At 36.4% G+C, this 19,597-nt stretch overlaps 1 protein-coding gene across 1 annotated transcript in view; it reads left to right on the top strand.

Annotated features, from left to right (window-relative positions):
• Positions 1-19,156, top strand: part of LOC150077522 (transmembrane 7 superfamily member 3-like) — a 133,001-nt gene extending 113,845 nt beyond the window's left edge. Inside the window, exons 8-10 of the mRNA XM_090385931.1 lie at positions 225-322; positions 15,284-15,446; positions 18,867-19,156. Coding sequence (XP_090242057.1) covers positions 225-322; positions 15,284-15,446; positions 18,867-19,156 — 551 coding nt within the window. The remainder of the gene's footprint in view (positions 1-224; positions 323-15,283; positions 15,447-18,866) is intronic.
• Positions 19,157-19,597: the final 441 nt, after the last annotated feature.

Below are 19,597 nucleotides of genomic sequence, written 5' to 3'. Positions count from 1 at the left end.
AAATTATTTTTACCAACATAAGGCACTAAATTTTTTTAGGTAATGAATGCCTAGAAAGTACTTTCAAGTTTTATAAATTTCTTCACAATTTAAATTTTAATTTGCATGTGATGATCGGTACTGATGGCCAGTTTTATATGATTACTTTTTTCTTTTTTTTTTTTTATTAAGAAATATTAGTTCTTATGACTTCTTCTAAGCTTCATTTTTTGATTTGTTTCCAGGTTCACTAAACCTATTCAGAAATGACATGAATTACTGGTTGCTCCTCTCATGTGGAATGGTTATTGTGAATATTATACTTCTATCCTGCACAAGAGTAGTAAGTGACTCACAGCGAGAGAGAGAGAGAGAGAGAGAGAGAGAGAGAGAGAGAGAGAGAGAGAGAGAGAGAGAGAGAGAGAGAGAGATTGATTTAAAAATGCTCTCAACTGTGAATTATGATAACTTATTTTTTTTGTAACCTTGTTAAAGTGCCATGATTACGGAATAATAATAAAATTTTATATCATTTTAATATTCTATTTCTAATAAGAATAAATCAATCTGATGTGCTAATAGGATTTGAACCTAGTCCTTTTTAAATTTCTATTTAAAAATTAAACGGAATCCAGAGAGAATTTGTTGATAAGGCATGAATGAGAGATAGAGTTGATACTGTTATTATTTATTATTCTTATGGATAATTGAGTACTGATAAAATTAAGCTATCACTATATACAGCCACTCCCTGGCTTATGTAATACTCGACTTACGGAAATTTGACTTTACGTAAGTTTTTGCCTGCAGGTGCAAACTTAAAAAAATCTTGAAACGTATTTTGCATCCCATAAGAATAAATGGAGGTATCATGAAAATATTGTAATGTGAACCCAATAGCAGTTTTTTTTTTTTTTAGAAATTCCTTCCAAAACCTTGGAAGTTGAAATGTTCACTATATAACTCAGCTATTTATCTCTCTAAAAGGTCATTTTTATAATGGAAATTGCACTACGCTTTCATATGTTCCACTAATAAAGAATGAATTTTGAATGCCTTTGTGATATTTTTCTAAAACACATTTCTCGAGGTCACTACCATAAAACAACAAAAACAATTTGCACTTTCTGGTTTATTGGGCTTTTCTGTTAGCGCAGTTTATTATAAATGGGTAGTAAACTCGATCTTGTTGCATGTGCAATAATCCTGATAACTGTAATTCTGTGGGTTTTTATGTTATGGTATTATGTCGAAATGAGTTCCCCTTCACTGAAATCTTCAATCATATAAAAAACATAAATAAATAAATTTTCAGAATCTTCTCTTCATTTCTATTTACTTATTATAATGGTGAAGGGAAAGGGACCAACGGAAAGTGCAAGTGCTGGCATTGCTAGGAAACAAAACAAAATTGATTTATAAATGAAGAAGAAGATCAATTAAGAAGTACAAAGCAGGACAAAGTTTGTCATCTATTGCACGGAATTAGGTCTCACTGCTTCAACAGTGAATACTGTTTTAAAGGGTTCAGCGCATTTAAGATCAACAGTGATCACAAAACAGCATTCAGGTGCTATATCGAAGATGGAAAAGCTATTAATAATATGGATGGAAAATCAGATTCAGAAGCAAATGTCCCTGAGTCCAATGGCCATTCAAGCAAAAGCAAGAAGTATTTATGAAGATATTAAGGATATGTACGGCGAACCCCAAACCAAGTTTGTGCCAAGCAACAGGTGGTTTAATAGGTTCAAGAATCGTGCTGGTTTCCAAAACATTAAAATATGTGGTGAAGTCGCCAGTGCCGATTGCAATTTTGCAGCTGCAGAGAAATTTTGTGATGTGTTGGAAAAACCGCTTCTAAATCAATCTCCACAGCCCTCAACTTCCGCAGCGGCATGCTTGTCAGCTGGAGAGTTAATTCTGGCAATGATGCTCGAAAGGTGAAACTTGCTGACGTTATGCTTGTCTCCTCTCTCTTTTTATAATTTTGAAAATTTTGTAATTTTGTACACTTGTAATTTTTCCTGTGCATGCGATAAAAAAAAAATTGAATAAATAATTCTGTTTACATGTTTTTCGAACATTTCTTTTTTGCTTCAATCAAATTTGCAAGTGCTGCATAAGCATTTAGAGAAATTCTGACTTATGTAAAATTCCAACTTACGTGGAGTGCGGCCAAATGCAACCCTTAAGTTGGGGAGTGGCTGTAATTAATTTCAGTATTTTTCTTACTACTACTTTTCAACCTGTAGCATCAAAATCACTGATGAAAGCTGATCCTAGCTCCTGAACTGTGCAGCTTTTGTAATTTAATAACATTATTTAACATTTCAGTAAGCCAAGCTAAATAATTTAACAAACTTTAATGCAAGGAGAACAAGGGAGTATCTCATTTATAATCATAATGCATTATTTGATCATATCATGTCATATACTAATATGAATATAAATCATACATAAATATTATAGCCTACATAATCTTGCCACCCCAGTTTGAGCTGGCTTGCTCTGTTAAAGTGATATTTCCTTGAATATTTGTCCTGGCTTTGCCATTTATTGCAGTTTTATTCACTAAGAATATTCACGTCTTATTTAATTACATTTCTTTCATTATTGAATTCTAGAATATGTTAATGAATTAACTCTCCTCAGCTTCCCTGCATTTTTTGTTTGTTGCATCTAATAAATTCTATATTGGTAACATCCATAACAGCAGAAGTTAGGAATTTTCAATGATATTTAAACTTAATGTTTCAAAGAACTTCTTCTGAGGCATATAATTACGAAAAGCTACATATTTACAAAGATTTTCTAACTAAAATTTTTAATTATTTGCCTCTGTAGAAAGAGATTATTTTCCAAATTATTGCAACTCAAAATTTTTTGTTCACAATAAATTGTTTTCTAAGCCCAACGCAGTGGTAGTCCTTTTAAACCCATATTCCTAGAACCTTCTAAACAACATAATAATAAAAGATAGCACAATTTATGATGTTTAAATAAAGCATAATCTCAGATTTTTGAGGTTACTTCAGGTAAAAAAAATTTTACCCATAAAATTCTGACATTGTTTCTTTGTGAAAAATCAGGTGGGTTAGAAGTGCAGAGAAATGTTTTATGGAGATATTTTTCTGGATTTGTTCTTCTTCCAAACAGATTTCTTTGTTTATGGGTAAGACACAATGGCATGATGTATATTGTGATGAATGTTAGAGAAGTTGTATGACACGTCTTGATATGTGAAGTAATGTTACCTTACATAAAAGTGGTCACATTAATATCCACACCATTGTTTGACAACTGAAATGATAGAGTTACCAGCATAAGGTCAAAACCAGATGTTGGTAATTGGCATTTACAGAACATGCTACATGGCTTGCTGGAAAGATTTTTTGCCAAAAAAAAAAAAAAAAAAAAAAAATGAATGCTGACAAATAGATTTGTGGCCCAATTCAATAAGGAAATTCTACTTTGCATCACACACTGTCTTCAGGCAAGTTTAGTGGGACTTTCTGGATCACACGAGCATCCTGATATAAAAAGTTTTATTATTTTCATCAACTTCTAAACCAGGAAATGATTTTACCCCTCAAGAACCATCAAACTGTGCAGTGAAATGGCAAATCAGTGGGCAAGTCTTCTTCAGCCAGTTCACATTTTAAATTGTATGCAGTTGAGTGCGTTTCACAAATAAAATTCATAATGTCCCCACAGATCTCGATGCATAATCTAATTTAAGACTCATTGATACAGTGAAATATCCAGAATTTAGGAACATTTTCATTTCTCATCATTCTTATCAAAGCCCCACCAATTCATTAGTAGATTAGTATATGGTGGTGAGAGCGTGCAGAGGCAAGTTATTTTGTATAGCTACTGACATTGATGCTCTATATCTCATCTACAAGTGTGGTCCTTTATTGAGAAACACAGCATAAAGAAATTCTTCACTTTAAAACAGTCATTACAACAGTGTGATAAGTATTGATAATTAGGACTTGTTCTTGTACATTGCATGACTCATCCAAAGTATTGCCCAACTACTCATGCTGCAGAACAAATTGCAGCTGTCTGTACAGCTGCAATTTGTTCTGCAGATATATCTATTGTATGATGATCAAATTTCTCCTTTTACTTTTTTATTCTCCTCTGATAGGATAGAAATAACATTGGTAATGCGTGTTTTTATGACTACTCCAGAATATATGCCATTTCACACATTGAAAGCTAATGTTATAGTCTGTGATAGGATGGCAGATTTGGCGAGGAACTGAACATGAGCATCTATTTGTACATTAGAAACATTGTGCCACTCCACACTGTACAGGGGATACAAAATTTGAATATAGCAAGTACAATATGCACAGGAAGGACAGAAAAGAGAGGGGGAGTTATGCTCTTGGTTAAGAAGCAGATAGAATCTGAGGAATTGCATCTGGTTGATTTGGTTGGTCAGTGTAATGTTCAGTCAGTTTGTTGTGGTATCAGCATTGGTAAAACAATAATGAGAGTCTCAATATGTTACATGCTAAATGACTTTGAGTATAATGAACAGCTGTACAGATGAATAGAATAAGCTGCTAAATTAAGATCTTATAATAAGATCCTATTAATTAAAATCTTATTAAGATCTTAATGTCTTATAATGAGTTATTATCAAGATATGACCTGCTGAATGAGTTACATTCAGCAGCACATATCTTGATAATATTGCAGTGAAGTTGGCACCAGAGATACATAATTATCTTCTTTCCTTCTAAGAAATCTATGCACAACTGCTTTAAAACAACTTCGGCTATCAACTTAGGAAGTTGATAGCCTAAGTTGTTTGATTATTTAGGCTATCAACTTAGGAAGTTGATAGCCTAAATAATCAAAAATTACTCTTCATGAAAAAGTACGATGTGGAGTGTACTGGGAATGGTAGGAGGTAGTTTACCAGGATCATCAATACACGAGTTAGAAGAAATTAGGATGGTAGCAGGTCAGCTTTATCTTAGCTGAGGTGGCAGAGAAACCATCCGGTTTTGACAGAGGAGGGAATAGAGATGGGCAAAAGTTGCAGCCAATAGCTTGGCAAGAGACCAGAATGTTCGACTACAATAGCACATGTTGCGAGAAAGCGAGCTTATATAGCATCAGCCGGAAAAAAACACACCTCCTCTTACTCCAAATGTTTGTCTAGTTCTGCCGTGAATCTATTTAAGCTATCAACTTCTACGACAGATAGAAGTTTGTTCCAGCAATCAACCACCTGCTGCTAAAGGCAAATTTCGGCACATCTATCCTACAACTGTCTTTCCTCAATTTGAATTTATGCCCTCTCAGGCAATTATTCTGAGCAAGAGTAAGAATCCCATCAGCATTGAGCATGCTCAAAACCATTCAAGGCTTTATACACCTCAGTCAGATCGCCTCGCAGGTGCCTAGTCTCCAGACAATGTAATTTGCAAACATTATGTTTTTCTTCATAAGAAAGGCTTAATGTTTGCAATTCACTAATCTTGTTGCCCTTCTCTGTATTCATTCCAACAACTCTACATCCTTCTTAAAAGCCTTATAATGGGGGATTTTAATTTCCCAGATATTGACTGGAATTTGGGGACTGGTCACTCACACACTAGCAAGGCTTTTGTGGATTTATTGGATGATTGTTTTTACATCAGCATGTTCGGGAGGCAACTAGAGGGAGTAATACTCTTGATTTGATTATCAGTAGTGATTCATCATGCATTAAGAATCTTTAGATAAATGAACCACTAGGTGGCAGTGATCACAGTGTGCTGAAGTGGGATTTACTCAGAGGTAACTACCATTAGGGGTAAAGGGAAGGGTTATTGCTTTCGTAAAAGCGACTACGATGGACTGAGACAGTATTTAAATTCTATACAGTGAGACCAACTGATGATGTTACCAACAGCAAATTAAAAATGGGAAGCATTCAAAGAACTTATCTTGGAAGCTACTAGGCTTTACATACCAACTAAGAAATATTGTTCAAGGTTTAGGCCTAAATGGATGTCAGATGAACTAATGAGACATATGGCAGAGAAGAAAAATGCATGGGATACATACAAATTAGCATGTAACACAGAAGCCTAGGATAGATACAAGTTGATCTGTAACCAAGTTACAAATGAGGTTAGGCAGGCGAAGGCAGATTACGAGAAATCTTTGGGAAGGGATGCAAAGAAAAACAGCAAAGAGTTCTTTACTTACGCAAACTCTAGAAGGAAGGGGATGAATCAGTTTGGTCCACTTGATATCGATGGGTCAACTGTTGATGATCCTGCTCAGATAGCTAACAAACTAAATGAATATTTGGCATCAACATTCACACATGAGAATTATTCAGCGAGGGGAATGCCAGAGGTGTATTCAACTCTGGCAGTAAGCTAGAGAATCTTGTAATAACTGAGAGTAAAGTGGAGGAGAAATTGTTGAAGATAAACACAAGAAAGGCACCTGTGGTGGATGGGATCTATCCAGTTATATTAGAGGAAGCAGCAAAGGAAGTAAGCAAACCCTTAGCCATAATTATGAGAGCTTCCTTGGACTCAGGGGAGGTACCCACAGACTGGAGATGTGCAAATGTGACCCCAATTCACAAAGGAGGATCAAAGGCCAACACAAGTAATTATAGACCTGTGAGTTTAACTTCTGTTCCGGGAAAATTAATGGAGGTACTGGTTAAAGAAGCACTACAGGATCATCTAGACAAGACTTCAGTTAAAGCTCGGACACAACATGGTTTTGTTAAGGGGAAGTCTTGCCTGACCAGTTTGATTGGATACTATGATGCAGTCACAAAAGAACTAGATGCAGGGAATAACTTTAATATTATATACTTGGATCTTAGAAAGGCTTTTGATACTGATGCACATGGAAGACTGCTGCACAAATTGGAGCAGTGTGGCATTGGAGGCAAATTGCTGCTATGGATAAAGGGGTGGTTGAGGGGGATAAGACAGAGAGTGGTAATCAATGGACACTGCTCATCGTGGACTAATGTTATTAGTGGAGTCCCTCAGGGTTCAGTGTTGAGTCCATTATTATTTTCTGTATTTATAAATGATATTGATGATGGTATATCAAGCATAATGTCCAAGTTTGCAGATGATACAAAGGTTGGCAGGGTTGTCAAGGACACTACTGACACTATGCTGCTGCAACAGGATCTGGAAAGGATGGGCTGATAGTTGGCAAATGAAGTTTAACATTGACAAATGTAAAGTACTACATATGGGAAACAGCAACCCCAGAGCAACGTATCAACTCTCTGTGGTACTACACTGACAGTGGTAGAGAATGATAGGGACTTGGGGGTGGTTTTGCAGGCAGATATGAAGTTCTCTGAGCAGTGCAGACGGACTGCAAGAGTAGCTCATGGTGTATTGTCAATGATATATAGGAATTTTTCTAGCAGGGATGAGGAGGTGATTATTCCCTTGTATAAGGCAATGGTCAGGCCACACCTAGAGTACTGTATACAGGTCTGGAGGCCTCATTTCAAGAAGGATGTAGAGCTGCTGGAACGAGTACAGAGAAGGGCAACAAGATTAGTGAATGGAACAAAGGGGTGCTCTTACGAAGAAAGGCTTAAGTTTTGCAAATTACAGTGTCTGGAGACTAGGAACCTGCGAGGTGATCTGATAGAGGTGTATAAAGCCTTGAATGGTTTGAGTATGCTCAATGCTGATGGTATTCTTCCTCTTGCTCAGAATAATCACCTGAGAGGGCATAAATTCAAATTGAGGAAAGACAGATGTAGAATAGACGTGCAGAAATTTGCCTTTAACGAGCAGGTGGTTGGTTGGTGGAACAGATTTCCAACCCTTGTCATAGTAGTTGATAGCCTAAATAAGTTTAAGGCTCAGCTGGAGAGGTATTTCGAACGAACAGAGGGGTGAAGTGGAAGTGGTGTTTTTTTTTTTTTTTTTGTTTTTTTTTTTTGCTGATGCTGCATAAGCTTGCTTTCTTGCATCAAATGCCTCTGCTAATGCTAAAATGAGGCCTCCAGACCTGTATGCAGTACTCAAGGTGTGGCCTGACCATCGCCTTTCACAAGAGGATAATCACCTCCTTATCCCTGCTAGAAAAATTCCTGTATATCATTGACAAGACAGCATGAGCTACTCTTGCAGGCCATTTGCACTGCTCAGAAAACTGAATATCTGCCTGCACAATTACCCCAGGTCCTTTTCACTCTCTACCACTCTCAGTGTAGTACCACACAGTTGATACGTTACTCTGGGGTTACTGCTTCCCATATGCAGTACTTTACATTTGTCAATGCAAAACTTCAATTGCTACCTCTCAGCCAACCTGCTCAGCTTTTCTAGATCCTGTTACAGCAGCATACTGTCATTAGTGTCTTTAACAACCCTGCCGACTTTCGTATCGTTTGCAAACTTGGACATTAAACCTGATATACCATCATCGATATCATTAATAAATACAGAAAACAACAATGGACCCAACACTGAACCCTGAGGGACTCCACTAATAACTTTAGTCCACAAAGAGCAGTGTCCATTAATTACCACTCTGTCTTCTCCCACTTAACCATCCCTTTATCCATAGCAGCAATTTGCCTCCAGTGCCACACTGCTCCAATTTGTGCAGCAGTCTTCAGTATGCAACAGTATCAAATGCCTTTCTAAGATCCAAATATATGATATCAGAATTATTTTTTGCATCCAGTTCCTTTGTCACCACATCATAGAATCCAATCAAATTGGTCAGAAAAGACTTCCCCTTAACAAACCCATGTTGTGTCCGAGCTATAACTGAAGTCTTGTCTAGATGATCCAGCAGTGCTTCTTTAACCAGTGCCTCCATTAATTTCCCTGGAACAGAAGTTAAATTAACAGGTCTGTAATTATCTGTCTCTCCCTTTGATCCTCCTTTGTGGATTGGGGTCACATTTGCACATCTCCAGTCCATGGGTACCTCCCCTGAGTCGAAGGAAGCTCTCATAATTATGGCTAAGGGTTTGCTTACTTTCTCTGCTGCCTCCTTTAATATAACTGAATAGATCCCATCCACACCAGGTGCCTTTCTTATGTTTATCTTCAGCAATTTCTCTTCCACTTTGCTCTCAGTTATTACAAAATCAACTCACTGCTGGGAAATTAGCTCACTGACAGAGTTTAATTCACCTCTGGCATTCCCCTCTCTGAATAACTCCTCATGTGTGCATGTAGATGAAAAATACTCATTTCGTTTGTTTAGCTACCTGAGCAGGATCATCAACAGTTGAACCATAGATATCCAGTGAACCAATCTGATTCATTCCCTTCTAGAGTATAAATAAGTAAAGAACCCTTTGCTGTTTTTCTTTGCATCATTTGCCAAGGGTTTCTCATAATCTGCCTTTGCCTGCCTAACCTCCTTTGTGAATTAGTTGCAGACCAGCTTATATCTATCATAGGTTTCCGTGTCACCTGTTAATTTATATGTATCCCATGCATTTTTCTTCTCTGCCACATGTCTAATTAGTTCATCTGACCTCAATTTAGGCCTAAATCTTGAACAATATTTCTTAGTTGGTATGAAAAGCACAGTAGCTTCCAAGATTTTTCCTTTGAATGCTTCCCATTTTGAATTTACTGTTGGTAATATCATCAATTGGTCCCGCCGTATAGAATTCAAATACTGTCTCAGACCACCGTAGTCACCTTTTAGAAAGCAAAAACCCTTCCCTTTACCCCTGATGGTAGTTGCCTCTTTGTGTAAATCCCACTTCAGCACACTGTGATCACTGCCACCTAGTGGTTCCTTTATCTGCACATTCTTAATGCATGAAGAATCACTACTGATAATCAGATGAAGAGTATTATTCCATGTCGTTGCCTCCCAAACATGCTGCTGTAGAAAAAAATTATCCAATAAATCCACAAAAGCCTTTCTAGCATGTGAGTGACCAACCCACAAATTCCAGTCAATATCTGGGAAATTAAAATCCCCCATTATAAGCCATTCTGATTTACTGGCCCACTCTATTTCTCTGTACAGTCATTCGTTGTACTCATTAGAGTCATTAGGCCTATAACACACTCCTACTTTCAATTTTTCTTTCCCAGTGCTTATGTCACACCAAACTGACTCGACCCTGCACTGTCCAGCCATGTCGACTGGCTGTACTTCCTTGGATTTTATGTGTTTCTTAACCAATAGCATAACCCCTCCTCCCTTCCTATCCTGTTGATCCTTCCTTTACACAATGTACTCCCCAAATTCCAGTTCTGCATTCCTTATATCTGTGTGACACCACGCCTCTGTTATTCAAAAAATATCTGCATTTGAAGTTTTGACCAACACCTCAAATTCATCAAATTTATTTGCGAAACTCCTAGCATTGGTGTACACACAAGTATACATACACCTGTTTCTATTCTTAGCTACCCTAACACAGCCCATGTATTTACTGGTTCTGCAATGACTCCCAGCAGTCTCTGGAATCCCTTGTTTCCAGGCTGCTGCTCATTTCAATAGAAGCAGTGCAAGAATCACTTTAACCTCTGCCAGCAGCTCCTATTAATCTTTTAGTCCATGTATCCTCCCCCCCCCAGCTAGAAATTTTCTGACCCACATAACTGCCTCAATAGCATAAGCAGTTATTCTTACACCCTTTCTGTTTAAGTGTATCCCATCCCTGTAGAAGAATCCCTGTATTTAAGTGTATCCCATCCCTGTTAATAAGTACAGACCAGGCTGAGAAAAATTCTACCTATTGAGCCTTGCACAATCTCTCCAGGGCTGAATTGATCGACAAGGCTCTCATCATATACTCTTTCCTATCAAGTCTGGGCAAAATTGCAGACACTTTCAAATTCAACCCTAAAACTCATGGCTTTTTTTCAATGTTGACCTGTACTTTTTAAGTAATTCCCCTGGTCTCCTACTCTTAATATCATTATTGCCAACGTGTACAACAATATCACCTTTTGTACCCTTAAAAGATGATATCTGCTCTACATCATCAACCTTTGCCACTGGCAGACACACCCTTGTCCTGTTCCACCTATCCTTTTTGCACAATATGTTCCCCGTTTCCCTGATAATAGAGTCACCGACAACTACTAGTTCCTGTGGGACCAGTGCATTCTGCTTTGGGGATTGCCGCTGTGTTGCATGATGTTCAAATGCAAGCTTTGGCATTGATGTGGACAGCTGAGAGCTTGATGGGCCCCTCAGTTTAGATCCTTCAAGGGCATCCACCCTGTCCTTCAAGCTCTCATACAGGCCTATAACAATGCTGAGTTGGTCCCTGATTTCCTTACATCGTGCACACACAAAGACATGCCCCTTGGCAATATCATGTCCCATTCCTGATTGTCCACAAACATCAAAAAAGCAGTGCATTTCAAAAGGCTGTGATTCAGAGGACAACCACCCTCCTCACTTCTCCCCTGAGCCACAGCACTCCCATTAGTTTGAGCCTTTTTTTGCTGCTCTGGTCTGAGTCATGATTTCTATTCAATTTCAAATAAAATTCCAATATAAAATATAACCTAAACTTATATCCCATTGCAGTTATAACACTATATATGTATGTATGTGTGTGTGTATTTCGGTATCAAATATTATCTCCGAGTTGTGTTATATGACTTTCTTATCTCCTATCAAGTTATATGTATTAATTTATAATGTTACGTTTGTAAAAACTAGGTCATTATATGTATTTAGTTAAAGAAGTACAATGTAATCGACAATAAAATTTAATTGATGAAATTTATGCCCTCTCAGGCGATTATTTTGAGCAAGAGGAAGCATTCTATCAGTATTGAGCGTGCTCACCATTTGGACAAAATTAAGTTTTCTACTCTTTGTCTGTTCAAAAAATCTAGTTTGGAATGATTAATTTGGTGTAGGCAAAAAATTAACCTTGACATTTGGATGCAAGCCAGTTCTGAAATTCAACATTCTTATCTTGAACAGCCTTAGCACATTTATCGGAAAATCAAGGTTTAGATAAAGGACAAGATTTTAAGGTGGAGTGTGAAATAAAGGATTTCATTTCTACAAGGATAATTTCACTGACATGATCAGTGCAAACGTTGACATCAGAAGACTTAAAACAGTCCAACTAAGGAAAAGAAGAATAGAAATCATACAGATCATCCTGTTTTGCATTCTTGTAATGCCAAATGGGGAGGGGGGGGAATGGCCAGAGCGTTGTTCCTGCGACTAAACATGGTGTATGACTCCTTTCTTAATAGGCAAGTCAATTGTAGGAGTACACTCCTTCTTCCGTGTACTATTATATATAAATAATTAGTTACTTATTTATACACAATTTTTTTCACCTACATTAATTTTATCTGGTAAGTTATCCTGAGGCCTCTGACTGCGTTAATAAAATTCCAGGCAATTTATTTATTTAGCTAGAAAATTTAGTGAGACAATTGACAATACACATGAAAAATTTAGCATGTTTAATTATAGAAACTGACTTAAATACATACAAAATTTATCACAAGAAACCTTTTCCATATTACAGATGTTCCCCCACTGGGATAGACAATTTCAACAAGTCCATTCTATATCTCATTCTAAATTGAATTATATATAGTTCTTTATGACATCCAATTTGATTATCCAGCTACCTCCTAAGCTAATCAAATTTATCACAGTTAGGATTTCAGAATGCCTTTCTCCCTTTTTTTTTTTTGATTATTTCCTTGATTAGGAATAATAATACGTACGATAATTTTCATTTCTCCTAGTTTTTGGACCAGCTGCTTGATCTTCCGGCACTTTCTTTAATAGCTTCTACATCAGATTCCTTGTTATTATCCAAGATTCTCCTCAACCAAACTCACTTTAATGTGGCCTATTCATACTAAATGGTCCACTTACTATAAATTTACCTACTCTCTTTGAACTACTAGTTACATATCTGCACCTAACTACAACTCCCAACCACGACTTCTCTCGACTACTAACTTACTCGCTGCTTCCCAACTTGCTAACTCCGAAAAACTCCACTTACTTGCCACCGAACCAGTCCTTATATATCCGAACTTTACCTAAATTTCCCTGAATTTCGGCCTGACCTCCCCTCAGTAAGTCAAATGTTTACCATACTTCTGAGAAATATGGTCTCGCCCTAAAATATTTTCCTAATTAATATTCCTTATCCCATTACAACTGTTCGTTGCAGGTATAATTGTCATTCACTGAAATTTCCTAATTATACAGAATGTTCCCATTTTAATTTCGCCCATATACTTTATTATTATTATCTTAATTTTAATTTATTTATTTATTAAAAAAATTTTCTTTTTTTTTTTCTTCTTTTTTTTAAATGAGCTTAAGCTTACAATGGGTTCCACCACTTCAAGCCTCCAATAAGCAACGTGGTGGTATTGCATCAGTTGATTAATCTTGTCTATCTCCTAATATTGCCTAGTAACATAGACGGGCAGCAGTGCCCCATATGGTATGGATACCACACCTCAACTCCTGCTTATGTTGGTTCACACCTGGGTGGTCACCTCTAGTATACTAGGTGCCGTATGTTAGGACTTGTATACTGGGGTTATACCCAAGTTTGCTAATTGTCCCACCATCATGAAGATGCAAGCAGAAGATTTGGTTGTCACAGAATCACTGGAATGTTTGCTAAAATTCAGTTCACTTGACTTGAGTGTCACCTTAATATCAGTTCCATCAGTGTTTTACACTCCCAGGTAGCAAGCCCAACTTGTCATACCTGACAATGTCTGCAATAGCCTCAAGGACTATATATATATCACAACCCAAAAGGTTGTGATACATATAGTCCTTTGGGTTGTTAATAACAGGAATCAGGGTGTGCTACTGCAACAAAACTTAGAGAAATTAGGCAGATAAATGAAGAAGTGGTAACTGGATGGTGCTATACTCAGGATAGTGGAGAACAAAAAAGAATATTGGACTATTTGTACACTTGCACAATAAAGTTCTCTGAGCAGTGCAGACAGGCTGCTAAGACAGCTCATGGGATTCTCTCCTTGATATACAGAAATTTTTCCAGCAGGGACAAGAAAGTAATTATCCCTTTGTTTAAGGCATTGAGATGATAAATACAAAGTCAGTGGCCTTTTTATAAGGCAATATACTGCATAAAGTTCTGAAAGCCTCATTTTAGGAAGGATATAGGTCTTTTGAAATGGGTCTAGTGAAGAGTAAAACGATTAGATATTCAAGGGCATAAAAGGGTGCTCTACCAAGAAAAACTTCAGTTGTGCAAATTGCATCATTGCGAAAATTGCACATGCAAGGAGATCTGATTGAAATGTTTAAGGTTTTAAGTGGCTGGTAAACTAAATGCTGATGGCATCCTTACTCTTTCTCAGTGACAACACATAAAGAAACATATTTAAATTAAAAAAGGGTGGTTGCAGGATATGTGCAGTTGGAGTAAATTTAAGGAAGGATTAGGCAAATTAATAGTGGGTGGGCAGATGGTGTGGGTAATTTTTTTTTTTTTTTTTTGTTGACACACATTTCTCACTGCCTAATACTAAAATTGTGTATATTTCATTAAATAGTATATTTTTGTAATAAGAACTATAAATAACAACCTGAAATATATTTGAAACTGTAAATAACCTAAAAAATAATTAATAACTGCCTGATATGAAACAAGAAAGTTGGATACATATTTTAATTTGGAATAAAAGCAATGTCCAGAATTAATTACAGTAGTATAAATTATTTAACGTTGATGAATATCATAAACTCAGTTCCTCCTGGGACTTTGCTAGTTATAGCTGCTATGTCTTTATAGATACAAAACTTAAAAAGGCCAAAATTTTGGACAGGCATATTAAAGAGTAGTTTTGATAATATATAATCAATTCCTGTGTAAGTGGCATAGAAGGACTGTGATATAAATTCAATTGTTAGTCAACCAATAGAAACTGGGTTTTATTTGTGAAAGTTTTTCATTCTTTTGTAAGAAAATATTTTTCATTTGGTATTGTTATTGATTTGGGCTGAATGAAGAAAGTGCATGACACTGTGTGAGAAATTTAGAGAAATAATTTTTGGTTGACTTTAATAAACTGGCAGATAATTTCTCCTTAAAAATTAAATAATAACCCTTAGTCAAATATTAATTTTAGTCTTAATTCACTACTAATATTATCTGAAAAATGAAGTAATAATTTTGGATTTTCAGAATTTTTGATAAATTGTGTTTAAATAAAAGATGCCTATGTAATTAATGTTAAAAGTTTGTCCAAAATAATATTCAAGGTTATTTTTCTATTTAAGATTTTTGCTCAAATTATTGTTCTGTGTTATTTAGCTCAGCATAGTGGCATCATCTGTGGTTGGGTCTTATGCCATCACAGTAGCAGTAGATCGTTATATTGGAACAACATTATCTTACATAATTATCAACACAGTGAAAAGGGGTATTACAGATAACATCTATCTAGCTTCCAATGAATATCCTTTTCAGAGAAATGGTAAGTATTTTTTCGATTGAGATATATCTTATTTTCTCTCTCATTAAATGATATTGAAATATATTTTAACTTTTACCTTTTCCCCTATCCAAATAGTTTCATTTAGCTTTAATTATGTTTTCACATATAGACCAAGTTCATTTTTTTATGATTTGGTGAGAAATATGTTTAGGTAATGTTCTTAAGGGAGGGATAAATATGATTTGGTAATATTTGTTATCTCTGTTTACATGGTCTAATGATTGGAAAGGTAATGGTTATATGCCTCTTCAGATTATCATCACTCAACAAATTAAAATTCTGTTGTTATAGGTTTGTATTATTAGTTTTACAAAACTGAAGTATAAATGCATTTTTCAGTTATTAGCACTAGTAGAGGCACATGATGCAAGAAAGCAAGCTTATACAGCATCAGCCAAAAAAAAAAAAAAAAAAAAACCCTTCTCATTTCACTGATATATCCAAATATTTGTCTAGTTCTGCCTTGAATTTATTTAAGCTATCAACTTCCACACAACAGATGGAAGTTTGTTCCAGCAATCAACTACCTGCTGATTAAAGGCAAATTTCCATATATCTAATCTACAGCTGTCTTTCCTCAGTTTGAATCTATGCCCCCTCAGGTTTGTAATCTGAGCAAGAGTAAAAATCCCATCAGCATTGCGCCTGCTCAATCCATTCGAGGCCTTATACACCCCAATCAGATCGCCTCACATGTGCCTAGTCTCCAGAAGCTGCAATTTGCAGAACTTAAGCCTTTCTTCGTAAGAGTACTGGTGAGGTGATTATCCCCTCACCAGTCTTTTTGCCCTGCTCTGTACTCATTCTAGCAACTCTATATCCTTCCTAAAATGATGCTTCCAGACCTGTAGGCAGTACTCAAGGTGTGGCCTGACCATTGCCTTATACAAGGGGATAATCACTTCCTTATCCCTGCTCGCAAAATCCCTGCATATCATTGACAAGACCCCATGACCTACTCTGGTAGCCTGTCTGCACTGGTCAGAAAACTTCATATCTGACTGCACATTTACCCCAGATCTCTTTCATTCTCCACTATCCCGAGTGTAACACCACCCAGTTGGTACATTTCTCTGTGGTTACTGCTACCCATATGCAGTACTTAGCATTTGTCAATGTTAAACTTCAGTTGCCACTTCTCAGCTGATCTGGCCAACTTTTCCAGATCCTGTTGCAGCAGCATACTGTCATTACTGTTATTAATAACCCTGCCAACCTTTGTATCATCATTAAGCTTGATATACCTTCATCAATATCATCGATAAATATACAAAACATTAACAAAATAAGATGAGTAAAATCTAAATTTATAATATTAACAAAATATATAAGTTATAACAAAATAAGGTTGTTGTCCAATTTATAAGGTTCACTTAATAAAACATAAATTAGGTGACAGATTTGATAAAACAACTAGCAGATTTGAAGTTATAAAATTTGAAATACAGGTTACCTGAGAAGGGTCTGAGGCTATCTAACCAAGATGACCTCCTACATACCCTAAGCTAGGAATTAACGGGTAATTGATTGGGGGTGGGGGTCCACATCAAATGTTCACTCACCTTCTTGTGATGTAACCAGAAATTCACAGCCATATAGCAGGGAGCCTGCTATATGACTGAGAGTGAACAAGGATGGGCTAATAATATTGGAGAAAATATAATTGAATATTGTCACTCTGGTAAGACAGAGTAATTAAGACTTATACTAGCTAAACTATTACTCAGGTCAACAAGTTCCCCCCTACAGTGCTTTTCAAGAAACCAGGAAACATACTGTACTAAATATGTAATTGAGATAACTGTCACAATAGCATTAGTAGAGACATATTTAGGCTATCAACTTCCACAACAAATGATGGAAGTCTGTTCCATCAACCAACTACACGCTGGCTAAAGGCAAACTTCCGCGCATCTTTCCTCAATTTGAATTTATGCCCTCTCAGGTGATTATTCTGAGCAAGAGGAAGAATCCCATCAGCATTGAGCATGCTCAAATCATTCAAGACTTTATACACCTCAATCAGATCACCTTTCAGGTGCCTACTCTCCAGACACTGTGCCTTCATAGCCATGTGGGCAGGAGCAGCAGTGCATAGCACACGTTTCTTGATTAGACCTGGGTTCGAGCCCGTGACCACCAAATACGGAGGATGCGGAAAGGTCAGGGAATTACCACTGCATATCCCCGGAGCAATATGGCCTTAGTTGCTAATGCTCCTAAAAACCAAACAACCACCACCAGACACTGTAATTTACATAACTTAAGCCTTTCTTCATAAGAGCAACCCTTTGTTCCATTCACTAATCTTGTTGCCCTTCTCTGTACTTGTTCCAGCAGCTCTACATCCTACCTAAAATGAGAATCTTTACAGTGGCCTGACCATTGTCTTATACAAGGGTATAATCACCTCCTTATCCCTGCTAGAAAAATTCCTGTATATCATTGACAACACACCATGAGCCAATCTTGCAGACTGTCTGCACTGTTCAGGAAACCATATCTGACTGCACAATTACCCCTAGATCTTTTTCATTCTCCACTACCCTGAGTGTAATACCACACATTTGATATGCAATGCTGGGGTTACTGCTACCCATATGCAGTACTTTACATTTGTGAATGTTAAAATTCAGTTGCCACCTCACAGCCCATCTCACTCAATTTTTCTAGATCATGTTGCAGTAGCATACTGTCATTAGTGTCAACCCTGCCAACCTTCGTATCATCTGAAAACTTGGACATTAAATCTGATATACCTTCATCAATATCATTAGTAAATACAGAAAATAATATGGGCCTTAACACCGAACTCTGGGGGACTCCACTAATAACATTAGTCCATGAAGAGCATTGTCCATTGATTACCGCTCTCTGTCTTCTCCCACTCAACCATCTCTTTATCCATAGCAGTAATTTTCCCTTAATGCCATACTGCTCCAATTTGTACAGTAGTCTTCCATGTGCAACAGTATTTCCTAAAATCCAAGTTTATGATATCAAAATTATTTTTTGCATGCAATTCCTTTGTGACTGCAAAGGAATTGGATGCAAATTGATCAGAAAAGACTTTCCCTTAACAGACCCATGCTGGGTCCGAACTGTAACTGCAGTCTTGTCTAGATGGTCCTGCATTATTTCTTTTACCAGAGACTCCATTAATTTCCCTGGAAACAGAAGTTAACCATCCAACAGAATACAATAGCAGAATTTGACCAGCTCACAGTTGAACAACACATCTAGGATTGCTTTGAGAAGTGGCATGAACATTAAGACTTGTCATTCTTTATAAGTCTTTTGGTCAGCCCTCATATAACAATAAAAAAAATTTTATATTTTTGCAAAAAAATTAGTTTTCATATATTGTATTCACGTATTTATATAGAGAAAATGTTTCAGATATTATTCTTAGTGCATTGTGGGGCACCCTTTCTATACTTGGTATCGTTGTTCAGCTGTATAGTGAACGCAACAGACCACCTTTTCCTCCAGCAAGAAGAATACATTCATCAGAAAGGAGCCAAAATTCATTGTACCGTCATTTGTCATCATTTATTCCAAATTCTCCTTCAGATGATGAAGAGCAACGACCTCTCCTAGGTGACAGAGAAAATCGTATTGCTTCTGCTCCTCCTACATATGATAGTGTTTTTGGTGAAAATTACCAGAGAAATGGCAGCAACAGATAGAAATAATGAAAAAAATTGTTTTCAGTAGCAATTTTTCAGGGATAAAAAAAAATGTTAAAATATTCATTTCAGTAATAAGTAATTGTTATTATTATACTTTAAAGAACTTTTTTATCATTGTGATAATGACTATTGAGATATTTGTCTGCCAAATATATTTTGTATTTAGTATTATATGTTAGTCCAAATGTGATATACATGACATCAATAATGGAAGCTTCCAATTTTTTATATACAAACTATAAATTATTGTATAGTTCCTGTATGAATATCTTACTATATGGTGTAATTGTTGAAAATGCAGGATACTCCTGCAAACTGTTGCTTTATTTATAGTCATGTGACATTTTTATTTCTATATATGTTTTTTTATTTGTAGAGAAGTATGAGATTTTTATTCAGGATAATGTACTACTGGATGGTGCATAAATTAAATTGTCC

Source organism: Mastigoproctus giganteus, chromosome 12 (genome assembly GCF_048544385.1).
Source record: "Mastigoproctus giganteus isolate SK-2022 chromosome 12, ASM4854438v1, whole genome shotgun sequence".
NCBI classification, from domain to species: Eukaryota; Metazoa; Arthropoda; class Arachnida; order Uropygi; family Thelyphonidae; genus Mastigoproctus; species Mastigoproctus giganteus.
The sequence above is the reverse complement of the archived record's forward strand: the minus strand, read 5'-3'. Positions and strand labels throughout refer to the sequence as shown.